This window comes from Cottoperca gobio, chromosome 10 (assembly GCF_900634415.1).
Source record: "Cottoperca gobio chromosome 10, fCotGob3.1, whole genome shotgun sequence".
In the NCBI taxonomy this organism is placed as follows: Eukaryota; Metazoa; Chordata; class Actinopteri; order Perciformes; family Bovichtidae; genus Cottoperca; species Cottoperca gobio.
This window is the reverse complement of record NC_041364.1, coordinates 25,143,676-25,159,739: the sequence shown is the minus strand read 5'-3', so window position 1 is coordinate 25,159,739 and position 16,064 is coordinate 25,143,676. Positions and strand designations below refer to the sequence as shown.

At 42.2% G+C, this 16,064-nt stretch overlaps 1 protein-coding gene across 4 annotated transcripts; it reads left to right on the top strand.

The window, feature by feature from the left end:
- The first annotated feature begins 1,371 nt into the window (after positions 1–1,371).
- Positions 1,372–14,831, top strand: nocta (nocturnin a). 4 transcript variants are annotated; one of them, XM_029442199.1, is made up of 4 exons: positions 8,960–9,209; positions 10,394–10,761; positions 12,227–12,478; positions 13,348–14,831. In XM_029442199.1, exons 3-4 carry the CDS (start codon positions 12,235–12,237, stop codon positions 14,214–14,216), a joined length of 1,113 nt encoding a protein of 370 aa, XP_029298059.1. In that variant the 5' UTR covers positions 8,960–9,209; positions 10,394–10,761; positions 12,227–12,234; the 3' UTR covers positions 14,217–14,831. The 4 variants fall into 4 exon arrangements, with proteins under 4 accessions (XP_029298058.1, XP_029298059.1, XP_029298061.1 ...); XM_029442198.1 differs by lacking the exons at positions 8,960–9,209; positions 10,394–10,761 and adding an exon at positions 1,372–1,926; XM_029442201.1 differs by lacking the exon at positions 10,394–10,761 and having other exon boundaries at positions 9,142–9,209.
- Positions 14,832–16,064: the final 1,233 nt, after the last annotated feature.

The window sequence follows — 16,064 nt, the reverse complement described above, 5'->3', positions numbered from 1 at the left end:
CTATTTTAGGTTTAACATCTTCTGCCACAAATAAATAAATATAGAGATATGAAGCTCTAAAATTGTATTTTGCTGTCATATGGAGATTCTGTTATAAGTCTTATACCATCAGGCGTCGGTGGCCTGTGGAGCCCTCAGGTGTTCTGGGAGGAAATTCCACAGGTGAGGAGTGGCTGAGCAGAAGGCCCGATCGCCCAGGGTGCGGAGCTTGGTCCTGGGGGGTGGAGCAAAGTTTTTTTGGAGGAGCGGAGGTTGCGTGTGGAGGTTTGTTGAGGGAGGAGTTCCTTGAGGTACGGAGGAACATTTCTATGTATGCACTGATGGGTAAAATCTTATGTCTGTTGTTGTTCTTTTTAGCGCCTTGAGATTGCTTTTAGCTTTGAAAGGCGCTATTATAAATACAATTTATTATTATTATTATTATTATTATTATTATTATTATTATTATTATTATTATTAAGTCTTAAGAACATCTGAGTTTTTACTGCTTGCCTTGTTATCTTTGCTTATGTTTTCCAGCATTATGACGTATATTATGCTAACATAAATGTACTTTGAATACAAACCTGGAACAACTAGTGCAACCTTAAAAGCACTGTTTTGTTGCTTGGGTTGATGAATAATTAACAGAGAAACGGTGCTGGATCCTGTCACTAATGACCCTTCACCTGGTTATATAATGGCTTTGGTTTTGCCTCAACTAACTCCAGATTAGATTTAAAAAAGAACACTAAAGGGGGTGACACTGAAACATTCATAGGAAATACCACATGAAGCAGTTATTACAAGATATATTACAAGTTGTGACCACTTTCTTGCAACTAAGCAACAATGCAAACAACAACTTTACAATTTATGGGGGAATGTGGCTTTGTTACTCAAGCAGTAGGCTACTTCCCCAAACTCATATAATTTCAAATGTTGTTACTTTTACTTTTTGATTTAAAAAAAAATTACACCTCTTACAAAAAAAGAAAATATGATGAATTTGTCATGCTCTCCTAAACCCTGCTTATGCGTTAGGCTAACAGGCTGGCAGTATGGTGGTTTATCTGGGACAGGCTGTTCTTTTCACAAGACTTGTTTTCAGGGGAAGGTGATAGAATTGGAGAAGAACACTGGGAACAGGCGTGGAAGGGGTTGACGTCAGAGCCGTCGTTTCTATGTAATAAGCGCACTGAACGCCTATTGGCTTGGTCATGGAACGTTAACGCCCCCTTCTCGCAGGTTCCCGCCTCTTTAGTACAAACGTCAGCGGCTCGAGCCATCGGTTACAATAGGGATCACTGTATATAGATGTTTTTTATCTTGTCTCGAATCCGTTTGCAATAGAAATTTACACGGTCAGACACTTTTCCAATTAAGTGTATTCACTTCTTATAGTATATAGTCAGTTCTAACATATGTTGGTGTCCTCGGCAAAGCATTATGGATTAGCCCATCATTGGCAAACCCCTAGCCGGAGTTCCGTGACTCACCAAAAGAATTATGTAACTTTTGCCGGCCGGCTTTATGTTACCTTCAAAAGCACAGCACAAAAGGAAGTTTTCCTGTCAACCCGCGTGTAGGGGGAAGGTTCTCACGCTTTTTGTTGAATAAATGGCTCGGTTTCTTTATTACAGGTAAAAAGACAGCGGCGCACTGCCGGTAACTTAGTTATTTCTCTGTTACGTTAGATTTAGTACAGTAAAGAATGAATTCAGCTCGCCGGTGTTCGGCTTTATTAAGCCAGCTGTGTGTGTCCTCGAGGGGAGGGACGACTGTCAGGAGACCGTTTTCACCGGGAGATGTCTCTGCCCCGGTGGGAACACGGTACTGTCACTCCGGCGTCGGAGAAGGAGGAGAAGGAGGAGGGGGGGGGGGGAGTCAAGGGGACCTGTCCCCAGCTGAAGCCGAGCGGAGCATCCATCAGTGGGGCAGCACCAGGTAGGCCTACTGTACACCTCACTACTTCATCCAGCACCCTGTTCACAACAGTGTAGACCTAACGTCACTATAACTCGAGTTTGCCTTTCTAATGTTACCTAACTACGTTAAAACTATTTGAACATAAAAGCGAGCTTACTCATCAGTATATCCTTCATGAATCAAAATGTGATTGTTGAAAATAACGCCTACTCTTGCTTTATATTAAGGTAACATTACTAAAGATACAACATTTTTGAAGTGGTTAAGTGGGGGTACCTTTTTTGAAAGTGACATTTTTTTTAAGTATAACTTTTCACCTCAGCTGAGCACGATCCCCCACAGGATCCCTTCCTCTACAGAGGGCCTCACTGACCTCTGTCAGTGAGGCCCTCTGCCCTATATGCATGGACCTGTCTCATACAACTACACAACAAACAAATAGGCTCAATGGCTTTAAAAGGACATTACAACAAAACACCTCTGAGGCAACCAGCAAATGTTTCCAAATGGCTGGTTAGACACGACACATGCGAACAGTTACAGTTAATTGTAATGTCTTGGTTTGCTAGTCACGTCAACTTCTGGATTGTATGAACTGAAAGCTACATTTACAATTTTTAAGTTTTTAGATATTCTAAATGGCAATATAGAAGCACTTCATTCGAAGCACCTGCCATCTGGCATCTCCAGGACAAAACACACTGACACTAACTGTAACTTTCAGTGATCAAAATCAGAATCAGCTTTATTAGCTGAGAATCTATATTTCACAGAGATGATGCGTACATGTTAAAGCCCAGTGTGTATTTTAAACTGTAAATATATAGTTTATAACTTACAGTACAGTGGATGTTTTAGAGTAACAGGGCTATTGACACTATATGACTGCCGTTGTGTCATCTGCAAACTTCAGGAGTTTAACATACATACATGAGGTGCAGTTGTTGCGGTAGAGGGAGAAGAGCAGTGGGGAGAGCACACATCTTTGGGGGGCGCCAGTGCTGATGGTCCGGGTGTTGAATACCAAGCTGAAACAAACTGGATCCTTGCGTATGTCCCTGAGGAGTTAGAAGCCGACAGGTTGAGTGTAGTATCCGGGATGTGCTCGTCATGCTAAGTTCTGCAGGACAAGTCAACGTTTGGACTGTTGAGAAGCAGCAGTTCATTTTGTTTGTGTGTTAGCCAGAGAGCAGACATTTTACAGTTGTGTTGACGGAAGCGAAAAAACGAGTGCCACCTGCAACTCCCATAGAGAATCTAGAACATGGGTGTCAAACATGCGGCCCGGGGCCAAAACCGGCCCGCCAGAGGGTCCAATCCAGCCCGCGGGATGACTTTGCAAAGTGTAAAAATTATTTGTTTTGATCATAAAGTAAAATACTGTTCCAGATACCTGTGACAAAAAATGTTGTGCCTTTGTAGATACAGTGTGATCTGTAAGTTGTAATGCACATGTGTAAATGATCAACTGAGGCATAATATTGTTGATATTGCAACTTATTTTCTTAAGAAATTTCAGGTTGTAAAAAGATAGTTCATTACATTTGAACATTAAGTATGTACTTTTCATTTTTTGCACTAAAACGAAGGGGAACATTTGGAGTTGTCGTTACTTATAGGTTATTATGCTGTGATTTTACTGGTCCGTCCAACTTGAGATCAAATTGGGCTGTAGTGGCCCCTGGACATAAATGAGTTTGACACCCCTGATCTAGAATCTCTCCATAACTTTCCAGTTGTGTAAAAAACTGAAAAGACTGAACAAATGAACAAAAACAGAAAAAGTAACGGAGCACAACCTGGAGGCTGCCATCTTGGTCATTTATCAATTAAAGGTTTAGTTTCTAGAATATCAAAGAGTAAAAGGTTACATCTTCAAATGTCTTGTTTTGTTAGACCAACATTACATAACCCCAAAATATTCAATATGCAGTCATATCAAACAGAGAAAAATAGCAAAACCTCATATTGGAAAACCTGGAACCAGCCAGTGTTTGGTTGTTGTGTGCTATACAGCTTGTGAGGAACATTTGTAATTAAGGATAGTGGGCTCTGTAAATATAATGTGATTGATTGAAGTAATTTTGTTGATGAAATTTTAGAAAATAATGGAAAATGTCCATCACATTTTCCTAGAGCTCATGACATCGTCAAATGTGTTATATCCAACCAACAGTCCAAAAGTCAAAGATATTCCGTTTACTATAATATAAGACAAAAAGCAGCACATGTGAGATGCAGCAACCATCAATTGAAACCATCATTTGATTATCAAAAATTGATGCTGATTAATGTTCTGTTGATAGACATCAATTCATTGAATAAACGAGTCAGGTCCAATTCAAGTTGAAAGCATATAAAACAGAACAAATCCTCACATTAAACATAAAACCTGTAATCGGTAAATGTATTGTTTTCTAGATAGACTTATCATAATTGCTGTAACTAATGTTACGTAAAAATCACTTGAATTACTAATTTAGTACTAGTTTGGTATGAACTATGGAATGAAAGAGTAAACCTTTCTGCCAGTATGTGACCAAAATAATCAATCATTTAGCAAAGTAATCTAACTTACTATTGACTGACAAGGTCTTGGTGTGCGGATGAAGTTTTGATCGGTTGTCACAGAAGAGTACATGTTGAAACGCTTCATCATTCTGAGCACTGAGCACCTGTTCCTGTCATGTTGGTGAATAATGAGTTAGTGTTAGGGACACACTTTATGCTTGCAACATGTGCCGTGTGTTTGTTGGAGTTTCTATTGGTGGCGCTCTTCAGCCATGGTGAGCGTTTGAACCATGGTGCCTCGCACAGCTCCTTCTAAGTAACCACTTCTATTTATTCACTCTCTGAGACTGTGATACAGGATGTTCTTCATGTGGCTCTTAAGCAGCTACATCTGTCTGGTAATCTGTTCAAGCAGCCCCCGTTTCCTTCCTGTCACTGCAAACTATGACACTGCACGTCTTATTGCACTGCATGTAGTGCTGCACTTAACTAGCTGACAAATAGGACTGTGTGGAGAACAAGAGCTCAACCGGTAGATTAGATGTTAATACACAAGATGTGCCTGGTTTAGAGCCGCTTAATTAGTAAACCCCCATCTGCCATTACAAGGCCATTGTTTCCGTCAAGGGAGAGAGACTTTGATATAAAGCAGCAGCAGACACTGTAAAGAGACGGACAGCTGAAGGTCAGACAATGACAAGGCTTACATTGATGTAAAGGTTTGGGTTTGATATTATTGTTTTGAATATTAATTAATGAAAACTGTTGTAACAGAAGTCGCTTTGGACAAAAGCGTCAGCTAAATTAACTGTAATGTCATGTCATGTGACAGGCATCAGAAACCACCTGAAGAATGAAAGTCAAATATTCTCTCTCTTCTCGCTCTCGTTTGGTCTTTACCAACTCTCGTCTTTACATACTCGGCTTGAGGTACCGAACTAGCTCTTTGAATATTTGGCCCTCTACCACACTGATTGACAGCCAGGCGCTTGTTCTTAATGTGGTACAGTGTAGTGCTCGCACTACCACTCAACTGAAGAGTAACCTCACACAATTTACATTTGATTTTGTTGCCTTTCTAGAATAAATGTTCCCACAACCAGCTTCTTTCTTTACCTGGGACTGCTAGTTAGAAGCTGGTTAAACGTGACGTTTGGGTCAAAGTTATTAAACAGCTCTAACCAGGTTGAAAGTTTGTCTATTTTAGGTATTGTCACATGGAAACAGGTCAGGTCTAGTTTCATAACTGTGGTCAGGTCACGCACACCCTCATGAGCATTCCCACATGGCCTGGGTCGGCAACAAAATGGTGCCTTGAATTAGCCTCTTAAATAGTCCCTGTGTTTCTCTGTAGGCTAAAACTCTTAACCTAACTCCATGAAGATCTTTACTAGCCTCCATTTGTAATGGGATTGGTCAGGCCACGTTACATAATCATCAAGACACAGGTCAATGGGGAGTGCCCGCTGGGTACAATAAGCAGTCATCCCTAATATCATCTTCCATTCAAAAGTCAAATCTTTGGAGTTCGCTTGGCAGTGAAACTGAAACACTCAACTAATGTGAAGACAGGTCTGTTTGTACACTTATACCATTCTAGGATTCATGGCACTTACTGCTACATGCAGATATGAACACACTTGCTTTATCAGATGTGGAGAACAACAGTTCATCTTTGTAAGTGGTCAACAAGATATTATTAGTTTCAACTCAAACAATGGTTGACAGTATCATCCTTTAACACCTCTAGTCTGTGTCTAGCTTTCAGTGCAATACAGCAGTTCCACAGACAGCTCAGTCTGATTAATGTCCCATAGATACAGGACAGTCCTTCATTCATTTTCACCCTGTACCACTTAATCTAGTATGTCGCTCTGGCAATTTAGTTAATTGGCTTGTGTTTGCCACAGCAGAGGAGATGAGCTGGAATGTGATCAGTGTCTGTGTAACCAGCCCCACTCAGCACAGTCTGCTTCATTATTCTACAGCAGCTTCACTCAGACCTGGAACTGGACTTGTGCCAAACTATTAGAGTACAACATGAGGGTGATAATGGTGCTGCTCTGAGTTGTAGGTTTTCTGCTAAAGAAATACAGATAGTAACTCACTATGTTAGCAATACTTGTAGCTCTCTAACTCCTGTGTGTTTACAATCACTATTGCTAGTACTGCGACACAAACAAATGTGCTAAATGTGGGCATCCCAGTAGCTCAACCAGTAGCACAGGCGTCCCATATACAAAGGCTGAGTCCTTGCCATAGCGGCCACTGGTTCAAGTCCGACCTGTGGCCATTTGCTGTATGTCGTTCCTTCTCTCTCTCCTCCTTTCACAATCTGCACTTCACTATCATAAAGGCAAAAAGCTCAAAAATATAACTTTAAAATGTGCTAAATGTATTCTACCATTCATATGTTTTCTAATGGATTGAAATTGACACTACTTGAACATTTTCTGTGATATTTTCAGAGATGTGAGGACCCGCTATCTTATCTTGGCAAACAATTATGTAATTAACTGATGTCTCTGTATCGTTTAAACATAAGATATAATTGCTTTTGGAAGATAAACTTTGGTCCCAGAGTTGAACTCTAATAGGCCCATTGTTGCTGCTAAATTGGTGCATCTGGAGGTAAAGTAAGGTTCAGGTTTTTATTGGACGATTAATCTTACGCTTATATTATATATATTATATTACTATTTTATCACGGTATGACAAAATAAAAAGGGACACTTATGCATTGTAAGGGAACATATCCTAAGAAAGAAAAACCAATGATTATTATTATAATTGAATGTATTCGCTCCAAAGAGGAAGGCAGATAGGCCTCCATGTGTTTGGGAGAAGTGGTCTGCCCCATAATGTAGGTCATTTAGTAAATGTAATAGGATTCCTTCTCAGAGTTAATAACAGCCATGCTGTTGTTTTGTAAGTGAACTGTATTGCTAAGCAACCTGAATCTAAGCAATAAAGAATATTTTATTGTTTTGCCCTCTGAACTGAGGTTCCACATAATTTGTGATCGGTCAACAAAACTGGGAATTACATTACATTTATATCTGTGTGTAAAGGAAGGTGGTATCCTGGACATAACCATAGACAGTGTAATCTGTGTGGGTGTCACGTAGTTCATCCAGAGTTGTGGAAAGTAGATCGTCCTCATGTGTATGTTATAACCAAAACATGTGTGTTTATCACGGTAACGACGGTATCCATGTTGTGGCAGAACATGACACTGGGGACGGTGATGAAACCTGTATACGGCCCACCACTAGTATAATGTTCAATGAAAACTTCACCTCAACTGGCTCCTTTCAACGCAAAGCAGCAGCAGCTCTACTCCGAGTCTCTCACGCATGGCTGAGCCAAAATCTTCTGCTTGTCTTCTTCACTGATCTTGGCAGGAAGCTTTTCATCCTCCACAGTTGACTTCACGTTGAAAGCATACAACTCGGGCCCTTTAGAAGATACCTTGTCACGTTGGACGTCCCCACTGAAGATGTAAGAAAATCTTTTAGGTGTACTTCATACCTGTCAACATTGGAATTTCAAAATAAGGGAAATTTTCTGGCGGACTCCGTCCATACCTTGACAGCTCTCGCCCCCCATATAATGTAAATGTAAACACATAAAGGACGGGTATATACATTCAGGAAATACATGTTTATTTAAAGTATGTATTACTTTAACATGTACAGACATGTTTATAAGATTTATGTATTTTATTTATTAGTTATTATCATCAATTTATTTGATGATGGATGAGTTGTGTGGCTTTTGTTTCCCCCGACGAGGACTTCCTTGCGATGGCAGAGTCTGGATACATGATACCTCAGCTTTGGTCACTTGGTTTGCCTCCGACACAGTTCTTGTCACAAATGAAGTCATTGACAGTGTATGTTTTGTTCCTCTTGGACGATTCTTCTCATTGGCGAACATCGCCGTGTGCGATGCTAACATCTGAATGACACACTTTACAAAAAGCATGAGTTTGCCCGACTCTGCTTTTTAATAAATAATGGAAGGTCTCCTCTCATTTGGTACTTACATAAAGTTTTAACTTGTTTGGCAGGTACGACTGCGTCTCCATCTATCTCCTGTTCACTGTGATGCTCATCCATATGTTTACGTTTTCTTCTTCTGTGTTATTGTTCCTGTTTTCTTCTTCTGTGTGTTTACTGGCGGATAATGTTTTTCTGCTAAAGTTAAACATAATACTGCCACCTGCTTTACCGGAGGTCACTTTACTACTGTACACTTTTTTAAATTAGGCCTATTTTTATTTTTGAAAGGTTAAAATACGGGATAATTACGGGGAAATATTTAAACGGGAGGACAGCGGGATAGAAGGAAAAATACAGGATAATCCCGGGAAAAGCGGGAGGGTTGACAGGTATGGTGTACCGGCTGTTGGCATTTTTTAAGCAGGGCACACTTCTTATGTCCTGGTTACGTAGGAATGGCGTATTAGGACTTACGTTGAATGTAGAATGAACACAAAGCGAATGTGCCTGCCAGTGACATTTCATTGTTGACTGACATTCCAGTTTACTGAGTTTCCTCCCTGTATTGCTGACGCTGCAGGGCATTTATTCTGTTACTTGAGGGAGAGGGAGAGCATTCTTGAATGGGCCAGTTAATGACTGAGTCACCTCCTTGATCTGGCTGCCACAGCAGCTGTCACTGTGGGACTGTCTCATGAGAGTCACACTGTCCTTCCATACACACATCCAGCAGACCATCAGCAGGGAGAGCAGGGAGAAGAGCAAGAGGACGACGGGCAGAGTTAGGTGAATAACCAGTAGACAGTCTGAAAAGTGTGTGTGCGTGTGTATTTAGTTCCATGTAAGTATATGTTGCTGTTGTAACAGTTCAATCAAATATGCAGTGGCATTTCCCTCTGAGAGTAGTGATATTATGGAGTTTGACTGAGGACATTGTCATTGTAGAGTTGATCAGCATCCAGACTTTTGTAATCCACAGAACTATGTATGAATGGTAGCCTGGTACACCACAGAGCTTGTAGTTGTACACAGTGCGAGCGGAGCTGATACAGTTGTGTGTTCATGTTGTGTGGGGCAGTTTTGCTGTGTTGCATTGAGGTGTGTTGGCGTGTCGGTTGAAGGATGGCAGTTTTGGTATGGACTGAAATATCTCAAATGTTGAACGTAATGCTATGAAACTTTGTGCTGACTTCCCTGATCCCAAAGGTTGAATTGTTATAACTTAGTCGATCTTTGTTTTTTATGAAGCATCGTCATCAGGTGACATTTAAAACTAGTGACACTCCCATCAGCCTCAACTGAACATTAAATGTAGCGCTAATTGGGAAATGTTAGCATGCTAAACTAAGATAGCTACCATGGTAACGCTTTACAGTCAAAAACTAAGCACGTTAGCATTGTCATCTTGAGCTAGCCTTTACGTAGCACAAGCGCGTAAAGACGTTGTCGTCACTGCCAAGATGGCGACGGCCACTTTGAGCTTCACAATAGCTCTTCAGATGACGTCACAGATGCTATGTCCAAAATGTATAGTCTGTTTTGGCCCCTCATTTGAGGCTGCAGTTATGACTAGCTCGTTGGTACACATTTGTTCTGATAGATGGAGAAAGGGAGGTCTTAGACATATTAATGTTTTAAAGTACATTGTGCATAACAAGTCACCCAAAATCTTATTTGTGAATTAACTAAGTTAAGAAAAGTCTGGAACCATGTAAATATGCCACTGACAAAGAGAACTCTGTCTTTCTCTTCCCTCCATCCAGTTATCCAGAGAGTGAGTGTCCATTCTTATCCAAAGCCCACCTACTCATACGCTTACTCTCTCTCCTTTTCACCTTCCTTTTTCCTTATTCTTCACAGTCAGCATCTCTCATCACTATGGTGATTGTGATAATGGAGAAGCCTCATTGGTCCTCGTGTTTCTCTCTCTCCATGTCTAAACAGGCTTACTGTGTCTCCCTGCTCTCTAGAGGTCCTTCTGTCACCCATCGAGCGAGATGGGGAGAAAGTGATGATTCAGAGAGGCAGACATGTACTGGGAGGTGAGACAGATAAAGGATGAGTCACAGCTTGGACAGAGGGATCCAGCTATGCCATGGAAGAGGATAAGAGGGCAGGAGTGAGTGACAGGTGGATTGTTTTGGTCCTCAGAAGTATGAAGAACAGGGAGGAAAGCATACGAGTAGACATGGAGGCCATGCGTAAGACATTTCTACTACTCAGTCCCTTTCAATGACTGGAGTAGATCAGAGACAAGCAGGCAGCAGTAAGGATGTGAAAGGTGGCTGTCCATGATGGCTGTCCTGTGAACAATGTTGTCAGAGTAACTGCTGTGAAGGTATACTATATATACATGTGTGTTCATCAATAGTTTTGCCTTACTGTTAAGCTTGAATATCTCTGGGTGTGTGAGGCCACAGTGCTGGACAAATGTATGGCACTATTTGGTTTTGTGATATTTCCATCAATGAAATGAAGTCCTTTGAGTTATCAACTATTTAATTTACTTGGCTAGCCAAAACATTCCTATCCGGTTGTTCTATCCAGTAACAGTTTCTTGCTCTCCATGGCTTCTGTCTGTCCGAGCAAGCTGAACCATGAAAGCAAACCACAAGAGACTCTCACACTGAGCTGAAAATGAACAAGTGCACATAAATAACAAATAATCTCATTGTGCGTTCTGCTGTAGTTTATGGTGTGGGGTGTTTAGAGGAGAGACCAGCAGAGATGACACGGCTGCATTTGTTGTGTTGCTGTGCATGAAAGCTCCGCTAGTAAAAACACCTGTGTGATAGACGTAAAACATCGGATCGGGCACAATAGCTTTATATAGCTGATACCATTCCTTGACATCCCTAGAAGCAAGTTTATTTTTTGATGTGGAGACCAGGAAAAGGAGTATGAACACAGTTGTAGGCCCAGCTGGGCTGGGTATCAAACCTCAATACTTCCCAAGTACTGATTTTAAAAGTCTTCTGAAAGCATCCAATGATTATTCTTTGATCCGATGGTTTCTGATTGAAATCTTTCCCCATTTAAACTATTTTATTTCAGCAAAGCTTTTGTTGAACAAATAAAGGCCCTGTATTAGTGTTGTGGTAGACACTTTAACTGTCTACCATAGTATGACTGCTCTGAGCAAATGTGTTTAGTTTGTATGTTCTGAAACTTGTTACTACAAAAGCAACCAAGATAGCAACACAACCTTTGACCTGTGTACAGTACTGACTGTGAAGGTGTACTGTCTCTCAGTTCAATAGTTTAATGCTATTATCTCCCTGCCTGGTGGGCATCGTGGGGTAAAGGTTGTTCTCTACTGGCTTCACGTGGCACAAACATGTCACAAAGAGTATGCAAGGTTTGCTAATATGACACCAAAGATTTCCAGTGGACCTTTTGATCAGTCCCATTTCCTTTCCCTCTTTCAGAGCCGTATGGGTAAAGTGACATACATGTACATAGAGGATGAAAATGGCACTGAAAACAGTCAAAGCTGGGTCTCCAGGAACTGGAGTCGCATGGAAACCATCATGTTTTTATAGCCACGTTTCATACTCATACCTTTCTTATAGAGTGCAGAGCAGGAACTGCAGCCTCAGAGCACTCCTACCAAGAGAACACATGAGGCTTCTGTTAAAGGGGGACACATACAGAAAACACATACTAGCTCAAGTCAATACATTCTACACTCTACTTTCTGTCTGGTATGCCCACAGTAGCTTCTGATGGCTAATGTTACCAAACCAACTCAACGCCGCTTTAATGACCACATGCATTTTCCTCCCTTTCTTCCTCTCCATCAGTTGGACCAATGGGTGGCAGCAGCAGCAGGTTGTTTGGTACGTTGGCCCAGTCACTGAACAGCGCTCCCTTGGCCCAACCAGAGCCGTACCTAAACCAGGACCCGGACCAGCTGCTCAGAGAGTGTGAGGAGGCCCTGCAAAGACGTCCAGCCCGCCCACATCGGGATCTGTTCTATCCCAGTGGCACGGCGCCGTGCCGCCACAAGCACAACTCATCCATACGGATCATGCAGTGGAATATACTCGCACAAGGTAGAGATCTGTGGTGAAACCATACATGTGGATATGTTAGGACTCCAGTGACTGTATAGAAATGTAGTAGTTTTCAAATGTTTTTATTTTAGCAGCCTAGAGATGAAATGTCTGTCTGTCCAACAATTTGGTCCCGTCTGACAACAATAAGCCTTTGGGGGCTAGTGTTGCTCGGTATACCGATACTAGAAAAGTATTGCAATACCCTGCCCGTTAAAATGGTACAGTACCCCATTATATAGCATCATACACTGCATTACTGCTTACAAGAGGTCATTCAAATTCACTTAGAGCATTTCACTACGAGCCAACTCAACAAAATAGTTTACAGTTCTGCTCGGTTATCTCTGCAGGGAGTCACAGTGGGACATGTAAAGAGCTGATCTTATTTAACATTTTCTTCAGTTCTGGTTGGTTATTAAAATGTTTGTATTGACAAAAAAAAAAAAAACATTAGCCAGTGCAAACTAATTATAAGCTAACAAAAAGCACAACATGTTCCGCCTCTATTACTCAGACTACAAACTGAATTCCCATTGCATATAGATTCTGCAATCATATGCGATATGGGATCTCATTGGGATGAACTCTCCACAGGGTGAATCCTGCTGGCTTTGGTGATCCCTGACATTTTCTCTAGCACCACCATTGGGTCAAAATGTGTCAAGTACTTTTGTTTATGACCAAATACCTGAAACACTGTTGACATCACCATCAGGCTCAACTGCAGTTCATGTTTAATGCTAATTATGCTAACACGCTAAACCAAGATGTATTTCCATTTAGCACAGCTAAAGTACAGCCTCACAGAACAGAGGATGAAAATGAATGAATTTGGCATCAAAAGGAATCTCTGTCTTTCTTTGCAGCTCTTGGCGAGGGGAAGGACGGGTTTATCCGCTGTCCACTGGATGCTCTCAACTGGCAGGAAAGGAAGTACCTGATCCTGGAGGAAATCCTCACCTACCGCCCAGACATCCTGTGCCTGCAGGAAGTGGACCACTACTATGACACTTTCCAGCCAATCATGGCCAGTCTCGGTTACCAAGGTAGCTTCCTGGCCAAACCCTGGTCCCCCTGCCTGGATGTAGAGCAGAATAACGGTCCCGACGGCTGCGCTCTGTTCTACCGCAGCGCACGCTTCTCTCTGCAGGCCACAGCTCACCTGCGGCTGTCGGCCTTGATGCTGCCCACCAACCAGGTAGCCATCGTCCAGACACTGAACTGCAAGGTAACGGGCCGACGGCTGTGCGTGGCCGTCACCCATCTGAAAGCTCGTAGCGGCTGGGAAAGGCTGCGCAGTGCGCAGGGTGCCGACTTGCTGCAAAGTTTATGCAGCATAACGTCCCAAGGTGGCAGCAGCTGCCAGACTGAGGTGGAGTCAGGCACCATCCCGTTGGTAGTGTGCGGGGACTTTAACGCTGAGCCCTCAGAGGACGTGTACCGCCGCTTCAGCTCCTCCACTCTCGGCCTGAACTCGGCATACAAGCTGTTGAGTTCTGACGGACAGACGGAGCCGGCCTACACCTCGTGGAAGATCCGCCCCTCTGGAGAGAGCTGCAGCACTCTGGACTACATATGGTATACCCATGATGCTTTGAGTGTGGACTGCCTGTTGAACATTCCCACAGAGGAGCAGATCGGCCCAGACCGCCTCCCCTCCTACCATTACCCCTCTGACCATTTATCACTGCTCTGTGACGTCATCTTCAGGGAGGGGCCCCACAGACTGATGTAGGCTGCCAGTCACAGCAGCCTGGACCAATAGGAGGACTGATGAGTGGACCTTTATTGTGAATCAGTGAGGAAAGTGAATGTCATATTATCCACCAGATTGAGTCATGGCAGGACAAGTGAGATCTGATGGGAGAGTGAATCACTTGTAATCATAAGACACAAACCACTTTCTGTGATGTTGCTTTTGCTTTAAACATCACAATGAGGTCACAATGGGGAACATTAGAAGAAGTGAAATGACATATTGTGATATCACTTGTGATGGAAGTTATTTTAGTTTGAGCAATAAATTGGGATTTGATCCATTGACTTGTGTCGAGGTGAGTCGTCAGTCCTCAGTTTCTTTTGAACTGAACTTCAGCTGAAATAGCAGCTAAAGGTTCATCTGCCGGAGTTTGAACACTGGAAACAAACTGCAGTTAAGACTATCATAACTTCTGTGTTATTACATTCTTCTTTCTATCATCTAGTTATACCATATTCGACAGCTTTTCCTAGAGTGTTTTTAAATAAATTATTTTGCATTGAAGTAATCCTTGATGGTTTCTAAATTTGACATTGGTCGTCATGACAATGTTGTTGCTGTGAGTAAAGTGAACATGAAGAGAAATGTTAATGTATACAAATATATCCATTATTTATACTGATGAAGAATGATGTTCATCGGTTTCAGCGCACACACAGGTTCTGTCCGGTTGTATCCGTTTGGTATGCAGGATGAATCAAGTGAAGACTACAGACACGATCAGGAACAATCGGAAACACCCTCATCAAACAAAGCCAGATTGAGAAAGAAATGTTTTCCCAGTTTGAAGTAGAAGAACTTGACTGGCCTCCAGAGTCCTGACCTCGAATGGGAGCAAATCCCCAGTGGAAAGCTAAAGATCATTTGGCTTCTTTGGAACCTGTGTGCCAGATGTTTATACAGCTGCTCATGTTCAGCATTCAACTTAATAAGTCACCTTTTGCAGCAGTGTTTGATCAACCTTACCTCAGAGAGCACAGTGGGAGTCACTAATGGTCTCCGCAGCCGCTCCGAGTGTCTGGACTCAGCCAAACATCTTTTATGAGGGAAGAAGCTCCACTCCGTAAGTTTCCATAGGTCCAACACCAACGGAGCGATACGTCTTCTCTCTTTGCCCAGTTTCATGCGGCTCTTCAGTTCATATCTAATTTATTTGTGTGTGTACGTGTGTGTATGTGTGGTGTCAGTATGAGAGCATGACAGCGCGTCAAATTTTGATGTGGCCCAAGAGCCAATCACAAAAATGCCTGCGATGCAGTGAACCAATCACCTTCGAGGGGGGAAAACCTATCGTAGAGTAAACACTATCTGACCATCTGAGTTCGATCCTAAAATGGCAGGAAAAAATGCACAGCTAAGAGAAAATATGAAGACGAACATCGGACGTTTTTAGTGGGAGAGTTCATATATTTTTTATTGAACGCAATTGTAAGCCAATTTGCCAGACGTCATTAGCCCATTTCAAGGCTTCAAATCTTCAGCGGCATTTCACGATGCTAACATCGACCAGGAATTCCCAAAAGGTACTGAACTTCGCAAGCACAAGTTAAACACCTGCAGGGAAAGTTAAAAATGCTGCCTGACCTAGTGCAAAGTGTATTTGCGTTTGTTAACAAACTGAAACTGTTTAAGACACTTCTTCAAAAGGGAGAATTAGCGCATTTTCCCTCTGCTAAAAGCAAGCGGACAAGCCACCGGTGCCACCCCAAGAAAGCAAACAGCCCGATATGCAACATTGGTTGAAACGGTGAAAAGGTCACAGATTACGTTCCTCGTCGACCCTTTTAATGCTGAGACGGACTGTTTGAAAGCCCCGCTAGTCAC